This window comes from Trichomonas vaginalis, chromosome I (genome assembly GCF_026262505.1).
Source record: "Trichomonas vaginalis G3 chromosome I, whole genome shotgun sequence".
NCBI lineage: Eukaryota > Parabasalia > Trichomonadida > Trichomonadidae > Trichomonas > Trichomonas vaginalis.
Window position 1 is genome coordinate 2,194,566 of NC_067203.1, and position 23,105 is coordinate 2,217,670.

General features: G+C 32.1%; 9 protein-coding genes across 9 annotated transcripts, besides 1 other annotated feature; 6 read left to right on the forward strand and 3 right to left on the reverse strand.

Annotated features, from left to right (window-relative positions):
• Positions 1-271: 271 nt before the first annotated feature.
• TVAGG3_0913740 (uncharacterized protein) lies at positions 272-3,376 on the forward strand (the record flags this gene model as incomplete). The annotated part of the gene is made up of 1 exon (XM_001319597.1): positions 272-3,376. The coding sequence occupies one exon, from the start codon at positions 272-274 to the stop codon at positions 3,374-3,376; it is 3,105 nt and encodes a 1,034-aa protein (XP_001319632.1).
• Positions 3,377-3,499: 123 nt separating this feature from the next.
• TVAGG3_0913750 (Chain L Uncharacterized rRNA-Binding Protein) lies at positions 3,500-4,065 on the reverse strand (the record flags this gene model as incomplete). The annotated part of the gene is made up of 1 exon (XM_001319598.2): positions 3,555-4,022. The coding sequence occupies one exon, from the start codon at positions 4,020-4,022 to the stop codon at positions 3,555-3,557; it is 468 nt and encodes a 155-aa protein (XP_001319633.1).
• Positions 4,066-5,349: 1,284 nt separating this feature from the next.
• On the forward strand, positions 5,350-7,808 carry TVAGG3_0913760 (uncharacterized protein; the record flags this gene model as incomplete). Its single annotated transcript, XM_001319599.2, has 1 exon — positions 5,350-7,808. A coding segment is annotated over one exon (2,459 nt), but the record flags the coding sequence as incomplete, so codon positions are not given.
• A 346-nt stretch (positions 7,809-8,154) lies between these two features.
• On the forward strand, positions 8,155-8,601 carry TVAGG3_0913770 (uncharacterized protein; the record flags this gene model as incomplete). The annotated part of the gene is made up of 1 exon (XM_001319600.1): positions 8,155-8,601. One exon carries the CDS (start codon positions 8,155-8,157, stop codon positions 8,599-8,601), a length of 447 nt encoding a protein of 148 aa, XP_001319635.1.
• Positions 8,602-9,008: 407 nt separating this feature from the next.
• TVAGG3_0913780 (RNA Cap, translation initiation factor Eif4e domain-containing protein) lies at positions 9,009-9,894 on the forward strand (the record flags this gene model as incomplete). Its single annotated transcript, XM_001319601.1, has 1 exon — positions 9,030-9,623. The coding sequence occupies one exon, from the start codon at positions 9,030-9,032 to the stop codon at positions 9,621-9,623; it is 594 nt and encodes a 197-aa protein (XP_001319636.1).
• Positions 9,895-11,730: 1,836 nt separating this feature from the next.
• Positions 11,731-12,760: a mobile genetic element.
• Positions 12,761-13,775: 1,015 nt separating this feature from the next.
• TVAGG3_0913800 (transcription-initiator DNA-binding domain ibd family) lies at positions 13,776-14,970 on the forward strand (the record flags this gene model as incomplete). The annotated part of the gene is made up of 1 exon (XM_001319602.1): positions 13,787-14,572. One exon carries the CDS (start codon positions 13,787-13,789, stop codon positions 14,570-14,572), a length of 786 nt encoding a protein of 261 aa, XP_001319637.1.
• A 45-nt stretch (positions 14,971-15,015) lies between these two features.
• On the reverse strand, positions 15,016-15,561 carry TVAGG3_0913810 (ADP-ribosylation factor-like protein 8 family; the record flags this gene model as incomplete). Its single annotated transcript, XM_001319603.1, has 1 exon — positions 15,016-15,561. One exon carries the CDS (start codon positions 15,559-15,561, stop codon positions 15,016-15,018), a length of 546 nt encoding a protein of 181 aa, XP_001319638.1.
• A 595-nt stretch (positions 15,562-16,156) lies between these two features.
• Positions 16,157-21,250, forward strand: TVAGG3_0913820 (uncharacterized protein; the record flags this gene model as incomplete). Its single annotated transcript, XM_001319604.1, has 1 exon — positions 16,207-21,003. The coding sequence occupies one exon, from the start codon at positions 16,207-16,209 to the stop codon at positions 21,001-21,003; it is 4,797 nt and encodes a 1,598-aa protein (XP_001319639.1).
• A 112-nt stretch (positions 21,251-21,362) lies between these two features.
• TVAGG3_0913830 (thiomorpholine-carboxylate dehydrogenase protein) lies at positions 21,363-22,370 on the reverse strand (the record flags this gene model as incomplete). The annotated part of the gene is made up of 1 exon (XM_001319605.2): positions 21,381-22,370. The coding sequence occupies one exon, from the start codon at positions 22,368-22,370 to the stop codon at positions 21,381-21,383; it is 990 nt and encodes a 329-aa protein (XP_001319640.1).
• Between the last annotated feature and the right edge of the window lie 735 nt (positions 22,371-23,105).

Consider the following 23,105-nt stretch of genomic DNA (forward strand, 5'->3'; position numbering starts at 1 on the left):
AGCGCTCCTACCCAAAATTAGGTAATTAGTTCACAGTCTTACCTACGCTTTTCATTCCATTAACCAATGAAAGGCTATCATATTTTCAAAACAAACTTGGACCATATCCTCAAAGTATCTTAATTATTTTATTAACTTCAGTTAATTTTGCTTTATTTTGTTTTACTAGGAATAAAAACGTCGGCATATTCAATTTTTAGTTACTTTTTTCGTTTTTTATAAGAACCTTAAAAGTGCATTTTTTTTATCAATTGAAGAAAATTTAATTTGGATGTCATATAATGATGGGTCTGATATATTAAAATCAATCATAATGACACCATATTCGTGTCCAAATCCTCCTGATGAAATTGGACAACAAGATGCGAATATTGCGACTTCAACATTGGATTCTTTATTTAGTGATAGGGATTTATCAATGAAGATGAGCAAAATTACGAACAACTTGTCCAGGACTATGCAACTCCAAAAAGATAGAGCAAATAATTCAAAATTTCAACCAAAAATTGCAAACATCGCTCTTTTTAAAGATTTATTTATGCAACCAGAAGTTAATATAATCAGCGTAATGCAAATTGATAGTATCGCTCAAATACATATTGAAGAAATGTTAACTTTGATTCTTGAGCAGAAAATTCCAGGTCCAAGAGCAGGACTTGCCTTATTCAAACTCTTTCATGAATTAAGGATAACTCCTAAAGAATTTTACATGAAATTAATTTCCATTGAAAGATTGAAAGATTTAAACAACGATCTTTACCGAAACCTCTTCATTAGACTTTGCTATTCATGTTACCATTTAAAGTTAGTTCCTCATAGAGATCTTCTAGGGTATATAATTGATAAGTTTCATCCAAAATATTACGAAATATTTATTAACGAAATTTTATCATCATTTCCAATATTGAAATATGCCTTAACAGAGTCAAGAATGAAACAAGAATTCAAAAATCACTACGCAATTAAAATTTTTTCATCTAAAACGCAAATGGTTCAAATTTCCACGTATTATTACTTCAAAGACCTGAACATATTCAACGAATTAATGAGTTTTCTTACACCCGATGTTATTGATCGCGTTTCTAAGCTTATTAAGACATTAAAATATATTGCACCAGTACAAAACGTTTTAATACAAAATTACCCATTCGAAGATATTAACAAAACTATTACGGCCATTAAAACTGTAATTCAGATGTCTTCAAAGAAAGATTACAAAAAATTAATTTTAAACTTGTGTGAAACGATATTTAGCTTCAATAGTTCGAACACTGTTCAAGCGTTTATCATTGCCGAAATAATTACGCAGATGAAAGTCGAATTTCCTCTACATGGATATATAGATCTTTTAAGAAAGCACGTTGATGCAATTCCTTATGCAGAATCGCTTTCTACTGAATTACAGGAGAGAGGAGTCTTCTCATTTGAGCGTTTTATGTCTTATTTAAACGAAGATAACTCTATTAACGCTTCTATCTTCATGAACACGCCATGTGTTAGCCAGAATAAAAATACCATTGAAAGCAATATCGCTCGAGCTCAAAAATACGATCCTTCCGAAGAATTCGAGCATTATCTCAAAAAATTTATGACAGAAATGACATTTTCCCATATCACAATCGATGAAGTATTGCGTCTACCGCCTGTTATACGTTACAATGTTGTCAGAAGCATCGCGGAAAAGAATAAGAACTCATCTTCCCTAGATATCCTCATAGAAGTCAACTATTTCGGACTTGCTATTGGTCTACTCTTCGATATCGGCAAGAAACCTGTTAATTCAAACATTCTTCCGCTGAAACAGATTTTTGAGTATAAATTAAATCAAATGGAGAAGCCAATACCCCAGTATTACCGCGATTTGCTTGATCCTATTATGTTTTCTAAGCACTATGCCATTGAATTCTTCCAAAAACATTCTTCATATTGCTCATTACAGGTTTACAATGCAATTTTACAGGTAAACGACCAGCATAGTTTCAAAACAATAATAGGACAGTTCCTTAAAGACCTTCTTGCCTTCCCAGGAGCTTCTGCCGATGACATTGCTGGATTTATTTGGGATTTCTCATATTCTGTTCTCATTGACAATCCGAAAGACTTCATAATCAAGACATTCTTATCGATACTGTTTGAAAACAGAGAAAAATCCCTTTGTTTCCGTTGCAAATCCCTTTGTCAAATTTTTGAAAGGTTATTTGAATGGAAACTAATGACTCCCTACTCATTAATCCATAAGATTATTGCAGATCCGTTTCCAGAAGTCGAAAATATCCTCATGAATTGTTTATTCAAATTAATAACAAGCCGTAGCAACTTGTTTTCGCTTTCAGACTTCTTGAATCCCAAGTTTGTTGACGATGTATTGCAATTAGAAGGTCAAGAACTCTCAACATTGATCGAATTAATCTCAAAGCATCTAAATCACTGCGCGATGCCAATAGATATCAACAGAAACGATGGAAACAAACAGATGGGGGACCAAAGCGTCGCATCCGCTAATTACGCCTCTTTTATCTACTCAATTCTTCCTGAAAAACTTCGCCAGGATGATTTTAATGCTGTTTTTGAGTACTTCCTGCAGAATGTTTCATGGCAAAATGTAGATGTATGGTGTTCTTGGCTCGTAAACAAGCCATGCTACCGCATGGAAGGCCGAATTTACGTTTCTATTGTCCCAAATCGTCCAGATGACCATTACCAAAAACTCGTGTCACTTTTTCAAAATTTATTCCAAAATTCTTCGCTCGGCAAAACTTCAGACTTAATTAAATATGCATGGGTAGTTGTATGCCAGGACGAACATATAGCTAAATGTGCTGTTGAAAATATGATGAACCTTGAATTTTTCCCGAATGTTTCAGATTTCATCACTCCATCACTGAGACATTCAAGTGATGTCATCCATTCAAGATTCCTTTCCAGGCTGATCAGTATGGGCGACAAAAGTGATAATTTTATTAGCACATCTCTTTGTTCGATGCTAATTTGCGCTACAAGTAAGAATAACAGCTACGATACGTTCTCAAACTGCTTTACAAAAATCCTTCCATACATAAGTAGGTCAGCTAATGCTTATACAATAGATTTGATCAACGGAGTCATCGCATTTTTAGATGAAAGCTGTTCCGACCAACTAAGTCATACCCTCAGGAATTACATGAAGACTATTGATTCTTCAACACTTTACTCGAACTTAAGAATCATTCCTTCACAGCCATCTTCGTGGTTTAAGGAAGAAAAGCAAGTTTTGCCTCAAATCGACCAAAGTAATACTTACAATCATTCCCTGCAGCCTAATATCGGACCTGAAAGTAATGTTGATGATCAGGGTGCATATGATTATATTTTTGGAGATGATGATGTATTGCTTTAGATATATAGATTTATATTTGTTTTTTATATTTATAAATTGAATGAAATTTAAAAATCTCTATTCTTTTTTCCTTATTTATATGCTTTCCGCAGTGAAAACATGAGAAAGCTAGATGTGGCTTTTAAAAAAATCAAAGTAAAATTATTGAATAAAAATCTCTAAAATTTAGAGGAGCTTTTTAGAAGACACGGAATTGTCTCTTATCAGCACCGACAGCAGCTGGCTTAACGTGGATAACGTTGAAGTGGACTGTCTTGGAAAGTGGGCGGCATTCAGCGACTGTAACAAGATCGCCTTCCTTGACGAGGAAAGCTGGGGAAATGTGAGCTGGGATCTTTGTGTGGCGCTTCTCGAAACGCTTGTACTTGCGGATCCATTGAAGGTAGTCGCGGCGGATGATGATTGTGCGGCGCATCTTTGTAGAAACGACAACACCACGAAGGACACGGCCACGGATGGAGACTGTACCTGTGAATGGGCACTTGGCATCGATGTATTCACGCTCCTCAGCTGTCTTTGGTGTTTCGATCTTGAGGCCGATGGACTTAACATAACGCTGCTTCTTCTCAGCATTGGCATGCTTCTTGGAGGCGAGGAAGAGCTGTGGCTGCTTCTGGAAGGCACGTTCGGTCTGGACTGTAGACATCGAAAACGAAAGGCCAGAGCTTTCGTAAACTTCTCAATTTGTTTGTAATTCCACTGAATAATTTGTGTCTGGCTTTTATACGACAAAATGGTGTTTTTAACTTGCATAGGCAAAGATACCAATTTAGAACTAAAAAAAATGATAAATTAAATCAAATTGAATTTGAAACTTCAAAATGATTAATTAATTAATTTAACTGTTTATATAATTTACATATATTTCCTTATCTTATATTGAAAAGCTAAAACATAATACTTAGAAATGGATGCAAAATTCTTCAAATATTTGTTAGATAATTGAAGTATATAGTAAATAGTTAGCCTTTTAGCAGAAAAAATATATACTATGATTTCATAGATCAACATTATACATCTACAGGAAATTAAATTTTGAAAAACTTATGGATTTAAAAACTGGTGCACCAGCAACTATCAAAATCAGCGTGAAATATTCCAATAAAAAATATCCCTGTTACGGCCTTTTTTTATTTAAAACCAAGCTGTGCCTTTGAAATCTTAACAGTAGCATTTAGTACGCAAGTTTCCATAAGCTATAATATCCTCTTTTCAAACAATCTCATGCAGTATATTTATCATACAACATATATAGGAAAATGAGTCTGAGAGAGTCCGGTATTTTGTCAGGGGCGCGAAGCGACCCAAAAATGTCGGGAAAGTGTAATTCTCATGTATATGATTATTTTTGCTTTTAATGCCGAACAAAAATCAAAATAAAAAATTATGTTTGATAATTTTATTTTTAATTTCAAAACGGCAACTTTTCTTTCTTCTATATGAATAGGCCCAAAAATACCATTTCAGAAGTAAAGAAATTAAGTAGCCAAGTAAATCAAGCTCTATCAAAGGAGTATTTCAGAGATAAATGGAAACAATTTTTGAAATACAAAAAACACAAAAAATTCATCAAAGCAGCGCACGATATATTAAGCCTATCACAAAAATATATACAATTTTATAATTGTCCAAAGAAAATCGCAATGAGAAAATGGAAAAATCATCTAAAATGGCGTCAAATATATCATAATGTCAATATCAATCTAAAGAAGCAGCAAATATACGAAGTATATAGGTCAGCAACTCCATTTTTATGGTTAAATTTCTATAAAAAATATACAAGAATCATTACTTTGGCGAATTTCATGTCAGCAATACAAGAAAAGGCAGAAATGAATATGTTTATTGAATGTTTTAATGCTTGGAAGCAATTAATACAAGAATCCAAAATAAGGAAAGAAAAATTGCGAAATAATTGGGTTAAATTCTCTGATTTTCTTTTAAATAACGAATATGATGCGAGTTTAACAATTATGCAAAGATATGTTGATTCGAAACAAAATTGGTTTTATTTTTGCGATGAATTACTTCATAGATCATATATTGACGCATTAAACCGAGAAAATAGACATCTTACAGCAAGCTATAACTGGAATTATTTCATGACACAGTTGAAATTACAAAAAATTTATGATGAACATGATTTGTATGTTTACAAAGCTGAAATGAAAGACAAATGGCTTGATTTCTCATCAAGAATTCTTTATAATTCATTAATTTCTGATTTGGAATTAGCTTATGAAAAATATTCTTCTTCTTTACGCATTTTTGATCTTATTGATAAGATTTTGCATAAATTAGTAATAAATAGTCTAAAAGAAAGTAAACAAAAGCTAGATTCGCTTAGATCTCAGAAATTTCTTCTTAAAAAATTCAGAATTTGGAATTTCAATGCAAAAGCGAACAAGCTTTATAGCAACATCACCAGGCAGACTTTTGAATCATTCGTTGCTGTTCACATGGAAAAATCTGCTGTTTCTAGTGCAAAAACGATTCAAAAAGCTTTCAGAATGTTTAGCCAAAAGAAAAATGATGAATACGAACACATCAGAAAATTCTTTTATTCCTGGGTGGTCTACCGTAAAACCTCTCAAATTTTGAAAATTGAAATTCCTTCACTTGAATTTGACTTGAAAACAGATTTTTCTGACTTACTTGATTTCAGAATGCCACAATTTATGCCCAATATCTCGATGGATTCTGTAAACGACGTTGTTTCTTACAGAAATTTGCAATCAGCGAAGCAATACCTTCAATTAATGCCATTTGAGTATCTCAGTATTACAGATCCTGAAGCCAAATTCATGCCAATATTCTTCGATGTCCCAAGAGAATGTTACGACAAATTAACTTCTGCAATTCCAGTCGAAGTTGGTCTGATTTACTCCAAGACTATTCAGGCATTTGATATTACTATGCAAACGAAATTTTCGCAGATAAATGAACCTGAAATTTCGGAATCTTCTGATTTAATGGATGGTTTCTTTCAAGCCATTTCTCATTCTGAATTTGGAGAAACTGAAGCACATGAATCTGAAAGCTCAATCTTAATTCCGAGAGAGTTTCCGGCACCTGAATCTGAAAGTTTATTCCAATTTTCGCCAATTAACACTGATATCATCTTTGAGAGTGAATCTCCTATTTTGGATATCAAAGATGTCAGTTCTTTCAAAGTTCCAAGTAAATTTGAATTTGATACAAAGCAGATTTCAAAGGATTTGGATAATCTTATTCCGGATTGTATTAATAAGGTTATTGAAGATGCTGTAAGTTCATTTTATATTCCTTTCAATGAAAATTTCGAAGAAGAAGATCAGAATTCTATTGATTCTGAAAATTCTGGATTCAATCTCGAAGAAGAAACTCAAAACCAGGTACAAAACGATTCTGTTGATAAAGATAATATCTTGACTCCAAATAATTCTGATAAAAACCAAGATTCAACCGATAATGAAAATCAAAATCAAAATTTGTTGGATTTGAACTCAATTTCAGAAAGTTTGTCGAGCAAAGGTGATGATACAAGTAAAGAAACAACTGATTTGGAAGAAAATCAAAAGGAATCTAAATCATATGAAAATAATATTCAAAAAGAAGTCAAAACTCGAGAACTGTCCATTACCCCTACATCAAGCAGTGAAAATATGCCTGAAAATCAAGGATTAAGCCATAGAGATTTCACAATTGACATTACTTTGGATGAACCACAAACTAAGACTGAAGTTTTGGCCGAACTAAGTGAGGAAGAATCCGACGATTCACCATTTGCTTTTGAAGACATTAAATCTCCAAATAATTCTTCGATTCCTACAATTGAGCTCGAAAAGAAGGCAGAAAATAAGTTTACAGAGATTCCTTTGATATTTTCCGCAGCAGATATGGCCCCATTCAGGCCGAATTTAGAACCAATTGAATTGCCAACTTTAGAAGAAACAAAAACAGACAGTAATGACAAATTCATGTTTACTATTGATGAAAGTATTACAGCAGCTAATTCAGAGATAGATGAACTTGATATGTCCTTAACTGCAACATTATTTGCATTAATTAATGAAGCAATCAACTCTCCTATGACCAATTTAACATTCCAAGCAATTACTAAAAGCATGGAAGAGGTATTGGCCAACTTTGATTTATCTCCATTAACTTCTGATTCATTGAAGAAACCAGAATCTTCTGATTCTTCAACACAAAGCATTGAGGTTGTTCCCCAATCTCCCCTTCCTTCTCCGAAAGTTGATTTCACAACTCCAAAAGCTGATTCTCCAAAATTAGAAATATCTCAACCGAAATCAAGATCAATTACACTGAATAACGAACTTGATTCACCTAAAAATGAATTGGAATCTCCTAAATCAGAAGAAAACATGGTTGAAAAGGAAGATGAGACAAAATTGAGTCTGGAAATAAACAGTGTAAACTTTTTAGATATTCCAGCATCAATTTCAACAAAATCCACAACATTAACTCAAGAAGAAAAAGAAGATTTCAAATTTGATTTTGATTTCGAAAATGTTTTGAAAGATGCTGTTTCAAATGCTGTTGAAAATTGTTCAAAAATAAGAATTGATCCTTCACATATAACAATGAAACCGAAAGAAGAAATTTTTGTCAAGATTTCTGATTTTGATTTTGAAAAAGTCATTTCAGACTCAGTTTCATCGGCCATCAAGATTTCAACGTCATTCCTAAGCAAAGATACTGCCTCTTTAGATGTTCAATCATCAACTTCGACATCAGAACAACCAGTAAAATATGATGTTTCATCTTCCGAAAAAATGAAACAAATAAAAATTGTTTCAAATGATACAACGGGGACAATGGAACAAATCAGTGAAAACAGTGCAAAGAAGAGTTCAGAATCTTATTACTATTCTGAGATAGAAGTTCTTGAACTGCCTCCAGAGTTCTTTGTTGGTCTTTACCAATCAATAAAAGACTCCGTTTCTGTTGCAACGAAATTATCTGTTCAAAGCTTCATAACTCAAGAGAAAGACAAGTTCCATTCCGTTACTGAGATGTTGACTAAAGGATTTAATGATGTCCTTTCGGATGCAACATTGAGCTGTGTGAAGAAATCAACAGAAGAAGTTGGTCACAACATTTTTGGATTTTCAAAACAAACAAATAATTTTGAGAATGTCAAAGATGCTCTCTCTAAAGGCTTTGCTGAAGTACTAAGTGATGCTACAAGATCATGTGTAGCTAATTCTATTCCTATTTAATATAATTTTGTATGTGTATTTTTGTTAGTATATATAAAGAAATTGATTTATAAAAAAAAACATTTTTTCATGATGTCTATCTTGAGTGTTATATTGGTAATTGAAATAAATAACGTTTACGTTCTTGACAGCGGAAAAAAACTCATTTATAACAATATTAATTTCAATTCAAAACAACTAATATATGGCATTATTAATTTCAATTCAAAACTATGCATTATACACGTTTTGCAAGCTTATTGCAATCCAAGGGCTTTAGATTATTAGAAAATTGATTAAAAATCTTTAATATTTGGCGGAAATAGTAAAAAGCTTCAACACGATCACATCTGGATGACCTCAAAATGTGTTTTATTTATTTCTTTAACTTCAATATTTTGCTCAAAAGTATAAAAGAATCTGAAAAATGTAAATCGTAAATTTGTCAAATGACGAAAAAAAAGAAATCGATTAATCCACATGGCTCTGATTTTGAGTCGGGCTGGACGATTTGGAGTAGCGTTCCTCCTATTAAACATCCATCTGTTCCATTTGAATCAGCTGAAGAAGAAGATTTTGATGAAGAATCATTAAAAGCAACACAAGTTTCGTTATCTATGAAAGAAATTGGAACTGTTCTTGACTACGAAGGTTTTTGGGAACTTATGACTTCCCTAGAACAACCATCTTCAATACAAGGACGCGGAACTTATTTAATTCTTAGGGAAGGTATGATACCATTTGACACAAGCAATCAAAAGCCACTGTATTCGAAATTTATCGTTAATTCACAATGTTTATGTGATTCAAGTCCGGAAAGTCTAGAATTTGAAGCGAGATTTTATCATATTGCACTTGGCATAATGTCAAATCAGCTGCATAATTTCAAATCTGTTGTTTGCATCGCTTTTATCTCCACAAGAGAAAATTCATTGATTGAACTCTGGATCAATCCAACCGAAAAAGAAAATTTATCTACACTAAGAGCAAAGATACAAAAAATTGCTGGGAAGCATACGCAATTACAAGAAAAACCCAAATGAAAATATTATTTTGTTTTTCACAGACCATTAAGTGGGTTTTTGTAACTGTTTTCTGTTGTATTGCATCCTTACTTCCTTCGATTTTACATTTCTTAGAAAATTTAGGATTCAATTTTTTTCATTGAGTTTAAAGATCAGAGATTCATCCTACAATTTAGTTTATCTGACTATAATCTGTCTAGAAATGGAAATGGAAAAAAGAGTGTTTTATTTTTGGAAAGAAATTTTGTTTTTTAGTTCGTTTGAACAACAATCAAATATTGAAGTATTGATGAATAAATATTATCATGTATATATAAATAATATATTAATTAATCATATTCTAACATCGAATCAAGTAAATCTTCAAGAATGCGTGCTTTTGAGTTGTTATTGATATGGTGTGTGTTTTCAATGTTTTCAAAAATATGGGATTATCATATCTATGATCCTGTAATTTAGTAAAGGTTCAATTATTTCTTCACATCGCTTAGAATGCAAAAATCTTATTAACAGGTCGAATGATTCACTCTTTAATGTTTCATGCTCTGATTTACAAAAATCAATCAGGCCAAGATTAATTCAATTGGACATTCTGTGAATATATGTGAAAACATCTTATTGATCCAGCATATTGCATCTGTTATTTCTGATTCATCATTTCCTTTTGACATTTCAAGACAAGTATTTAGATCAGATAAATAATTTTCATCAATAGACTTATTTTCTATATCAACCTCATTTACAATTGAAATGTATGCATCAATGTTGCGTTTATTCAGTTCTTTTTTGTATTTTGAAATCATCCTGAGTTTCCTCCTCCATGAAACTTTGATGAATTTCTACTTTCTTTAAACGAAGTAGAGTTCAGTTCCAATAATTTAATGAATGATACTGTCAAAGTATTTAAAAAACAATTTGATATTCTTCAATATTACTTATGACAGTAGATCTTTTACAGTAAGGGAAAAGATAGTTATTATCATAAGATCTTCCGAGTTTTGCCAAATAAAATGGTATTGCCAACAGTTTTTGAATGTTGTGAAAATAATATTATGCGAAGAATAAAAAAAACAGTGGCAAGAAAGATACCAAATGTCAGATATGTTTGTTTAATGTCTGTTAAAAATCAATCAATTCGAAGAAAAAATCGCTCATGGAATTGATTGATAAGAATAGAAAATGTTTTAGTTGGACACTGAATCTTAATATTTCAACTCAGTTTAGAACAGGACGAATCGGAAACCAGATTATTGGTAATTTATTCGATTGGGAATTTATGTATGTATGTAACAGAATTAGTGTAAGACTAAAAAGTTAAAAATATAAGAAAAGTCTTTAATGTTAACAATAAAAGCAACAGAAATCAAAATCAGAAGTTGAAGATTCCAATTGAGGTGTGAAGGAAGACTTAATGATATAGAAGCTAGAATCATAAATGAAACCATTTGAACAAGTTTATGAATTTCCGAATTTTGAAAAAATTCAACGAAATTCAAGTTTTATAATAGGAAATGTAATGATAAATAGTAGAATATGATTTAAATTAAACTTGGAAATCTGTAGAGAAAATTGCCATTTTTCAAATAACATCTTATCGATTATCGACGTGAGTATATTAATAGAAAATAAGATGCTTAATAAAAATATGCTGTAAAAAGCGTAAACAGAAAATGATAAGAAAATCATTCGAAAAAAGTTGAGTTGGATAAAATGCATGCTATTGAATTGAATTTAAAAAAGGTCGTAAAAATATTTAGTCGAACAGTATTCGAAATAATATTTTGAGAAGATTGATAGGATATTTTTTGAATAGCATATTTTTGAGATGTTTATTTGAGTTTTGAATAGTGATACAAAATAAATTGTTGTTTTGAATAGGTGTATATATGCTATTTAGTATCAAAGATATATTTTGGTTTTTAGTCTAATTTTTCAGAGGAGTAAAGAACTTTTTGATAATCGTTCAGAATGATATGCTTAACTATAATCACATGTATTTTATCATTGAATTAATGTTTTCGTTCATTAACAAAAGTCATTTGTTTTTTCTGACAAACGTCGTTAAACTAAATGGTCGAGTAATAACATATTAAGTTAATATCAAATTAATTTAATGTTTGCTTAAGGGTGCACACGAGAGGATCATGTAAACTTCAGAATTTAGAACCTTATTTTTAGGCATTATCTTGGCTACCTATTTAGGCTCGAAAAGCAAAACATATCAAAAAATACAACTTGACTCCATTATGACCCTTTCATGGAGGTAGTTTTTATCCGCTAGTATTTTCCCTTTGAATCTCTTTACAATTCGAAATCAAATTCAAACCTCAGTAGAAGAAAGGAAGAATCGACTTACTACGGTTGTAATACGAATAAATACATATATTTAATTATTTTTATTTACATAATAATTGTTTGAAGCTCATATTCCAACAAATTTTTAAATAAAAACATTAAAATGTTGAAAATGTTCATATATTTTAATAGGGTTTTGGCACTTTATTGAGGAATTACTACATACATAGTCGAACTGAACTTGATATTTTGAAATTTAAATTATTTATCAAAATTAAAATTTAACTTGAAATTTATAATTATTTAGTCATATTTTGCATAATTCTAAGTAGATTTTGTAAAAAATCAAGAAAGAAAAATTTTAACGTGCTTTATTTTTTCTTTTTTATAATAATACATATTATTATATAATTAACATATTCATAATGTTTCACCCTTTCAAAAATATAATCCTCCTCCTCGCAAATAAACGTACATACGGGTGGCCTCTTTTTTCAAAAAATTAAAATTTGAAATTTTGGGCTCAAATATTAGAGATTTTTTCAACCTTCAACGATATATGTTGTCTATATCAGACCTCCTTTCTTTTTGATACTTAACATTGTTCCTAAATCTTAGCCGTTAAGGCTGTTCTGAAAATATTTTTTTTTCGAAAAAATTCTTAAAATTCAAAAATCCCTTAATTCCTGAAGATTTTGGAAAAAAGTTTTTACATGAACATGTGTATATTATATGAAGTATATTGATAAGGTAAAAATCAAATTTTATTGCATATTCATCGAGAAAATAAACTAACGAATCCCTCAAAATTGAGAGGGTAATCCTCCTCCTCTCAAATAAACGTACATACGGGTGCACCCTTAACAAATAAATAACGATGTTTAAAAGTGACAAAGTGTAATCTTAATTATTAGCTAATATATAAATGTATTGTTTTATAAATAAAATATATTTATTAATGTGGAAATATTCAATTTTCCGTCTCACAAAAATATTTGAGCTAAATTTGCGATTAATTAAATGTTTGTATGCAATAACTAATTTTCTCCGATTTCTAACCTTTTTTCAAATTCTGAGATGATTTAATTTTCCTAAAGAAAAGTGCAAAGCACGTTTAGGTGTATGAAAATTATATCCAGCAAACTTGAATATTTATTACTCTGTCAAAATGATACCAGCTAGGCCTTATATATATCATAGAAAGGTGTTATATTTATTTTTTAGCAACTATTCAATATAAATTTATTAATATTAAAGGCAACTAACTAATTTATCACTTCACTCATACATATTAATCATTTATCGATCCGATTAATATCAGAATTGATACGTATTCATCCTATTTTCAATTTTTAACTTTAAATTTATTTTTTATATTTGGATTTAAAAAGCTAATAAGAATCTATTAAATATCAATTACCAATTCAAATCCAGATATAATTTACACCAAAATTTCAATTATCCCGATTTTAAAATTTAATTTTCTTCTTTGGATTCATTCAATCTCGATTTCACAATTCATACTTATAAAATATCAATATTTACAATGATTTGCGCTAAATTGAACTCCTGATGTTTTTATTTCAATATTTCTTCAAATTAAAACAAAAATCAAATTTGATTTTATTTTAACTTTTCTTCATATACTATATTATCTCAGGATAATAATATCAATTGATTAAATTATTGCACCCGTAAAATTTCTGTATATTTTCTATTATGTATTTGATTTTTTGCCATTTTTATTCATGTCCTTACATCTTATTATTCATATTCTTTTTAAATTTTTACGCGACCTCAATAAAGTAAACAAATACTCTCAATTTATGACGGTTATTATCTTCACAAAGAAATATTTGAGAGCTTTCATCAAAAAAAAGTTTAATATGTCTGCTGGAAATACTAATCAAGTTCCTTATTTCCAATTTCAACGTGATACCCAAAATTCAACTTCTGGATATCCATTTCCCGTTGCACAGCGTATCCCAGTTATGCAACCAATTAGTATGTTTCACCCACATGTTTACTCAACCCCGCCACCAGATTATGCCCAGGATGGACAAACAAAAGTATATCAAGGTTCTAAAAATCAGACAGTCCCAATTCAATTTAATTTACCTGTACAGCAAATACCTGTGCAAACTCAGCAATTTGAGCCTCCTCAACCCCAAATTAACGGTTTTGAAACCCAAATGTTAATATATCCTTCTCAAATTGGTTTGATTCCTCATGATTTTTGGAGACGCTACGAAACTATTACATTTCAGCAAATGGTAGATGTATACTTTCATAAACGAAATTCATCACCTTATAGATTTACCTTCAAACTTTATAACGCACTCCTTTTAACAGAAAAATATCCTAATTTGTTGCATCTTGTAGGTGCAACTTGGCAGACAAATAAGATTCTCAAGATATATAAAACCCCATTTTCATGTTTAATTGGTACTCGAGTCGCAAATAATTCTTTATTCCATAAACAAGGCAATTTTCCCACACACGGCTTTGCTGAGCTAACCACAGAAGAAGCACTCGCAAAAAATATTGATATCAGGCAAATCGATTTTGATGAAATAAGATTGCTCCATCATGTTGAAGAAAAATTCTATCGGCATTGTGGTGAGAAGGTTATTAATTTGTGCATATGGATAGGAAATTACAATTCCAATTAGCCTATTTATATTTTTTTACTAATAAATATTTGTTTTGTTTTTATTGTTGTCAAATCTCAGAAACTCCAATTTTTATTCATAGAATTCCTCAAATAAATCTAAATAGTATTAGTTTTGTTGGTGTGATCAAAAATTTTATCGCTCGTATCGATTAAATATTAATTGATCCATAATGTATTACTTATCTCCATATTCAGTGTCTTTATCGCTAGGAAATACTTCACTCGGTGCAAAAGTACAAGATTATGATGCAATAAGATATATACAATAAGCAATGTACAGACGATAAGTATATATTAAAGTCTAAAAAATAGCTAGCAACTTAAGGTTGAATGACGCTTGATATGTATATCGCAAAAAACTACATGTATTTTAACATTTTTAATTAACAAACAAAAAATGGAGATGATAATATAATAACATTGATATGTAATGATCATAAATTATGTTTTCTTTTGGACTTGTGTTTGAATCCATTCAAAAATCTTAAGAACATCATTATTAAGTCTATGAATCCTTCCAAACTCGTGTGGGACGTTATAAAAGTATTTTTCCATCACTGAATAAATGTTTTCAAGAGATGTTTCTGGAGGTGCTTTATTTAGTAATATATAAACAGGTAATTTTCGAGAAACAACATTGTCTCGAGTACGATTGATCGTATCTTGTGTAAATGCTAAACCTGCGTCAATTCCGGTTGGATCTACTACATAAATAACGCAGTCGCTGTCTCCAATACATTTATTCCATTCACTTGTATGTGAAGGAAACCCACTAACATCATAGAATCTATACTTAAGCTGTCCAATGATTATATCTGTTAAAACGATACCGTTTGTATGTATAGGCGGATCATCTGGATTATAAACTCCAGCTACATATTCAATTAAAGAAGTTTTTCCAACCCCAGACAGTCCTAAGAGGGTAACGCAAATGGGGTTTTCATTGAGGCTTGGCCCCATAACAGCAGATGAATTTGCGCACCCCATCGCACGTTTGGAAATTTTCTCCGTTATTATAAACAACTTTCATCTCTTACATCAGAGATGATGTACGATCTATTCTTGTATAGTATATTGCATTCTGCTTGTATTTTTCTATTCAGAATGATTGCAAACTCAAATTGCAAATTAGATTTGAAGAATTAAATCAACATGCTATAGACCACTAAGGATAATTTATTTAAACTCCAGATGCTAGGAAGAAAAGAGTTGTAAAATATCTGAAGCTCTTTGTATTTCAAAAAATATTTTCTTAATTATTATCAAAATGGAAAAATAATAATTGACTATCTTTTAACTCCTAAAATATAAGATTTTTATCGTTTTAGATTTTAATAATATTAGAAGAAAAATTCCAAAAAAAATTCAAAATTTGAAAAATGAAAAAATTTTCCAGATGTTTTCAGGATAAAAAATATCCAGCTGAATTTTTTTGGAAATAAAAAGATCCTTGGATCAAAAGTATTCAGACATCTAAGCATGAAAATCAAAAAATGGAGAAAAATTGAGCATCAAAATGTCAAATCTTCAAGATTTTGAAATTTTAACAAATGTTTTTAACTAGACTCCTTATCCATTATCTAGATGCTGAATTTGACATCGCCCATGGGATTCAATGTAAAATAAAAAACAATGAATTTGAAGAAGGATCCCCAAAACCATCCTATATATCATCTTCTTTATGATAAGATGAAATTAGAGAAGACTGTGAAGGATCCTAAAGAGCTTGGGATACTTCAATCGTATCCAGTTCTCGACAAACCAAAAATTATCGCATTAACATCACAAATTATTGGAGGGAGACCTGTTCAAGCTGTATTGAAAGAATATGGCTTTAACATTACTTATAATCCCTCAGTATTTTCCGATTTTGAATCGGTCTCCGCAAAAATGCGACCAAAGCAAGATTTAATGATACAGTTTCTATTCCAAATCCTCTGCTTCGGAATACAAGATCCAAATTGCATAACTGAGTCGATGTTTCAAAAAGCTCTTGAATGTTTAGATCAAGCACTCAGGTACAAAGATTATATGCAAGATATTGCATACCTTTTTACACTTATGTGCTTGAACATTCAGAAAAATACATCATACGAATGGTCTCCTGAAGTTGCAAAATTATTTTGGAGTCATATTCGATATAATCTTGCATTAACTGGAGAAAGCATCGATATTATCTTAAATTTCATACGCCCACAAGTTTCAAAGTATTTACCAGAAGTTTTGACCCTAATTAAAGAAAATTCTCCAATTTTAAGGGTGCAAAATCTTACAGAGTTAATGAATATCGTTGCACCAGAACTAAAGACATTAAATAGTGTTCCTCTTGATATCTTCTGGTCTTTAGTTAAACAAATTTCAGCATCAACAATTACCATTTGCATAAATACGATTATTGATGCACTTCTTAACAGAGCAGCGAACAGTGGTATCCAGGAAATATCTCCACAACTCCATCCAACAATAAATATCGAACCATTACCTCTAAAAACACCATCTTATGAAATTATTCCTCAAAAGACAAATTACTTCTCGAACGGACTTTACAAACTACCAAATTTAACGGATTACCAAGAATACTTCCCATTTTCTAAGGATAGAGAATTTATTCATATTATTGACCTTTTAATTTTAAATTTGAACGGCACAGATAGGTCAGTTATTGATGAATTCTTCATTAGACTTGGTCAGAAAGCCACAGAAAAGATGGTTCCTGTATTTTATCCAAGATTTTCATTATTTATTTATATTCTTAATCAAAAACCCGACGCATTACTTCAAGTCACAAAATCAGTCTTCAATGATACAATATTTAACAAATTCATTACGATATTTACTTCCCAAGTCAATGATATCTTGTCTTGGTTTAGAGTCGAGGTTCTGACACTCATGATGAGGGCTAGTTCCAATCAGGTTTGTTCTTTCATCTATTCTTTGAAGGATAAACCGTTTTTGTACGCAGAAATTCTTTCCAGAGTCATGATGCTTTGTCCGATCAACCAACTACATAATTACATTACAAAAGAAACCGTTTATTCCGCTTTCGAAGTTATTTTATCGTTACAAAATTCAATAAAGAATAATGAACAGGAAATCCTAGATGCTCTCAACGGAATCCTCATTTTCATCAACGAAGCAACAAATACACCTCAAAATTGTGAGAAATTCTTTTTATTATTATCTCCAAATGAGTTAAAAGGAATAATTAACACAACGCCGTGCTTCTACTTCTCATTTGTATTCAATGAAGACTACCAATACATATTCAATAATAAAATACATTCAACATTTTCCCAATTATCTCCTTATGCAATGGAAAAAGTCATTCCTGCCCTCAAATCATCACTTGAATCCATCTTAAATAACAATACACCCAAGTACACAGAGATTGGTGTCTTGATTTTCAACCAAATCTTCAAAATAATTGAGATAAGTGTTGATTTCGTGAAATTAATGACATCAGACATCATCAGCAAGTTCATTAAAATATTAGAACGCAAATGTACCGTAGAAATGTTCTATGATTTCTTTTCATTTATGGCTCAAATTTCATTTGTCCAAGATAAGGTCACTTTTTCAAATGATGATGAAATGACTATTGCCAAGGTGGTCAACCAACTCTCTTTCACCGATCTAAATCCTTTCTTTACCTTGATTAATAAGTCTACTTGCGCTCCTATTCCACTTTCAATGACCATGATCAAATGTCCGCAGTTCTTGCATATATTGTTCATCGCTTTTGGCGAAAACGAGATTTTCCCGAAGATTATTGAAATATTAAAATCTGCAATTTTGGAATCCCCTTCAAATGGAAGGAATTTCGGACAGAGCAGTGTTGAAATGTTCATTTCCAATGTTCTTTCACGCGATGATAATGTAATTTTCTTGAAAGAATTTGGTGTTAAATTGAATTTCGTTAATTACGACACTGCATGGGACATCTTTGAAGAAATAGTCAAGAATGGACCAAATTCACGCATTCTACCCAACTTTATTCAGTTTATTTCCAACTCAACATCAGAAAAAGCGAATGACTTAAGACTTAGGTTCTTAAGACTCATGGAATTCAGTGATACCATACCTGAACCGATATTTAATCTCAATTACCGTGATACGATCGCTATTTCAGACCCAATTTCCGCTTCAGATCTCAATGATTTTTCTCTTTCATTTTGGATGAGACTAGACACCAGATTATTACAATATATAGAATATCCACTACTCATTGTTAAGTTTTCTGACTCAGAAAATCGTGAATTATATCTTCAAATCATAGAACAACAGTTGGAGATGGTTTTCCAGGACACAGAGAACAGAACAAGGGTCGCTCTCCTCCAAAACATCGCTTCTTATGGCTCAGGATGGAAGCATTACACAGTAGTTTACGATTCTTCTCCAAAACCAACGATTTATACGATCAAAGACAGAGATCTTTCAAAGAAATCAGATTTCCTTCCGATCCAGTTCAAAGGGAAGACCGTAACTTTATCTTTCGGCGGAAAATTAGATCCATTTCCAAAAGATGCGAAAGATCAGAGCATTGTTGTAGCAGATCTCAGACTTTTCAAGCTGTATAAATCGAAATTGACATCAAACGAGAGCAATGATGACATTTTTGACCCTGTATCTGTAAAGCCAAACGAAATATTCAGGTCGGACAGCCTCAAAAACTACTTGCAATCAGCCAGAGTCCATATGGTTAGCGAATGCGTTGCAGAGGAAAAGCTGAAAACCATCATTTTCCAACTTTTCTCGGCTCCGGACACTCCTCCATTTGTTTTACACCAAATTTTTTCAATTTTTGTTCATTCTTCATGGGCATCCCCACATACAGACTCAGATTTGAACATCACAAATATCATAAAGAACCTGCTCTTGAACCAAGGCTTCAAAATGGACGAAGAATTCCTCGATATCTTCTTATCTAATTTATATTCCGCAGAAAACCAAATCGACGAACATGCCTGGCTCAGTAATATACTTGCCAACGCGTTCATCCTTCAGAAATGCCCTAAGCCGATCCGCCAAAAGGCTTTTAGGTTATTAAAAGGTCCAATTGCAGATATCGCAAATAATATGAATGTCAAAAATGTTTATTCACATTTACACGTTGCCGCAATGCAAATGAAATTATTATTTGATAAAGATAATTTCGATATCGGTTTTGACATGGAAGATTTCACTGATTTCTCAATTTTTTTGGCAAGATTATGCATTCCTAAAGGACAATTACACGATATACAGACATTATTGACATGCGCACATCTTGCTCAAACGGCTCATACATGTTTGGCGTTTTTAGATGCCTTACATGTTGCATCTCCTTGGATATTAGAGGTTGTAGGTGAACAATTCTTCACAGAGTTCCTCTATTTGATATTACAGAAAAAAGAAAAGCCTATTATCGTGTCTTCCATCGTCTTAGCTCAAGAAGTTTTGAAAGGATTGATTCATAAACACGCATTAGCAATAGCAGCATCGTTTATCAATCGCCCAGACAACTGCACAATCATCGAAGAGCTTTCTACACATCTAAACCCAGACGGAAATCTCTTTTCAGTACTTACATGCGCTGTTTGGTTACTTTGCGACACTCCTGACTTCGTTGAGATCGGAATGAAGGTAGGAGAAGCAGTAGCAAACAGTGGCGCAATAATACCCGAGAAATACTGGTTTATTTTCCCAACATTACTTGCGAATGTATCTCCAAACGATAGAAGGTTTGATGCATTCTATTCCGCATTCCTAAGTGAAAAGTCACCGGATGACCAGTTCAATATTACTTGTATCCTCCAATTAATCGAGATTATTTATTCTCGACAAAAAATCAGAGAATTTGACTTCCCTTGTTCATACATTAAGTTCCATTCGAGGAATGCCGCACTAAAGAACTTAAAAGGAGCTCTTTTCATGATCGGCGTATGCGATTTCATTTTGCCGGTCACAGAAACAGGAGTTTCAGAGTTTTTGTACGATTCTTACAATCAAGATAGTCCGGCCAATTATAAAAATGACAGTGACTGGAGTAAGAACGATTACAAACCGAAATCTGTCAGAAATATTTCGGATTTGAGAGAATTTTGTCAAAAATTACAAAATGACAAAACACAGTATGTTTACGAGTATTTCCAAGGTCTAAACAGAAGTATCCCGAACCTAAGAAACGACGAACTACTTGAGAAAGTCAACCAAATAAGAAACGCGATTTTTGACAGAGATTCTCATAAATATTCGAAAGCTTGGGACTTGGTACCTTCTATTCTTGAAGAAAAGAAGAAGTCCTCTAAGATGCATTGCCTGGAATTGCATAATTTGATCTCTGACATCTTAACGCAATACGATATTTCGATTAACAGCGATCACTTGTTGTTGAACGCTGTAACAGTTGTTTCTGACTTACTTGACCAACAAGTGAAGAACAATTCATAAGAAATTATATATTTTTATCTTTATTTTTTTTTGTTTATTATCTTTTTTATTAAATTTAAACAAAATCTTTTGCAAACATCTATTATTCTATCAGAAAATTCTTTGTCATCATTAGTTCATTATTTGCTCCATTAAATTTATGAATTTCGAATTTCCGATTAAATTAGTTTTGCTTTTACTATGCGAGAGTAAACAATAATAAAACACATCGAAAAATTATAAGTAATTGTTCATTGATCCTCTCATTATTTTGAAATGTTGTCATTTATATTTAGTATTGGACAAAAATGAGTTTTATATTAATAAATGTTATAATGCGATATGAAATATTGGTAAGGAAAAAAAGGGTATTTCGCAAATTTTAAAAACGAATTACTTTAAATTTCAACGACAACGCCAAGATTCTTTTCCTTAGCGATTTCGTAGATGATTTGGGAAGCAACAGTGTCCTGAGCGGCGACACCAACCATCTTAGCGATGGTAATCTGCTTCTCATTCTGGCGGCCCTCGTTGTCACCGTTGATAACAGTGCCAAACTCCATGAGCTGCTCTTCCTTGATGAAGCCATTGTTAATAGCATCCATGATATCTCCAGCTTCTTCGCGCATAGCTTCGAATTGGTCGATAAAGACGCGAACGTTTGGTCTAGCTAAGAGCTCGTTCGGGAGTTCACGCATATCGAGCTTGTAGGCGCCAATAGCAGAGATATGTGCGCCTTCCTTAACCCATTCACCCTTGAAGAGGGCTTCCTTGGATGTTGTGGCGCAGTGGATGATGTCTGCCTCTCTAACAGCCTTCTCGACATCTTCACCGAGGATATATGTACGTGTCTTGTCTGTTTCGGACTGCTTCTTAACGTATGATTCAGCAGCTGGCTTGTAGAAGTCGAAGCATGTGACCTGCTTGACTTCTGGGTGGGCTGTGAGGATGGATTCGAGACCAGCATAGCCCTGAGCGCCGCAGCCGAAGATAACAACATTTGGAGCTGGAGCTGGGTGAAGGAGCTGAGCTGTAGCACCAGCAACAGCGCCTGTGCGCTTGAATGTGACCATGAATCCGTCCATGATGGCATCGAGGTTGCCTGTTTCGTTATCGTAAACTAAGCATTTGCCTGGGATAAGTGGTAATCCACGAGCTCTATTGCCTGGAACAACAGAGAGGATCTTGACAGCAAGGTCTGTCATCTTCTCTTCATGGACGGCGCATGGCATAAGGAGAAGATCTTGCTGATCTGTCTTCAAAGTTGTTCTAACTGGAGCTGTGAACTTCTGGTGGGAGATAATGGAGAAAGCCTTGAAGCAGCCTTTAATGGCTTCTTCTGGTGTGTAAATTTGTTCAACTAATGCCTTAGAGATGACGCGAGTCATATTAAAAAGTGAGGATAAATGATTGAGAGGTTTCGGTTTGGCTTAATCGTTTTCAAAATTTATCCCTTTCATAAATAGCTATTTAAAATTTGCATAAAATTTCCAAGTAATTTGAAGACAATTCAAATTTTTGAACCTATTGTTGAAATTTGAATATGGAGAAATCAAAATTCAAAACTATTTTATGCGAAATTCCATAAAATCATAAAATTAGGTTTAATATGTTATTACCTAGATATTATAATCTGGCCGGATGAGTTGAAGACGATAGACCTTTCAATTCATGGATAAAAACCGCTTTCCCAATTTATTGATATAATATTTCAATAAGGAATCCGTTTTTGCAGATTCTAATTGCTCGAGACAAGATAATATTGTAGTAGAATTTATTTAATATTCGAAATCCATCATAATTTTCCTTATTTTCTAAGGCCATTTGTAATTTGGCAAATCATATACGAATAGAAAGGTAAATTGAAGATAGAATTGATCACATCTAAGGCAGTATTATACTGCTTTTCAGTTAAACATGCTTCCACTCTTCTAAGTTAAAATTCTTAATCAAAATAAGTTAATTTATGGATTCAAGAGCAGATTTATTATTAGAATACTGAAAAATACGTCAATTTAGCTTATTCATTAATCAGAAATGCAACAATACTCCATATAAATTTTCAATTCATCAATAACAGTTTCGAAATCATTCAATAATTCGAAAAAGCAATATTTAATCAA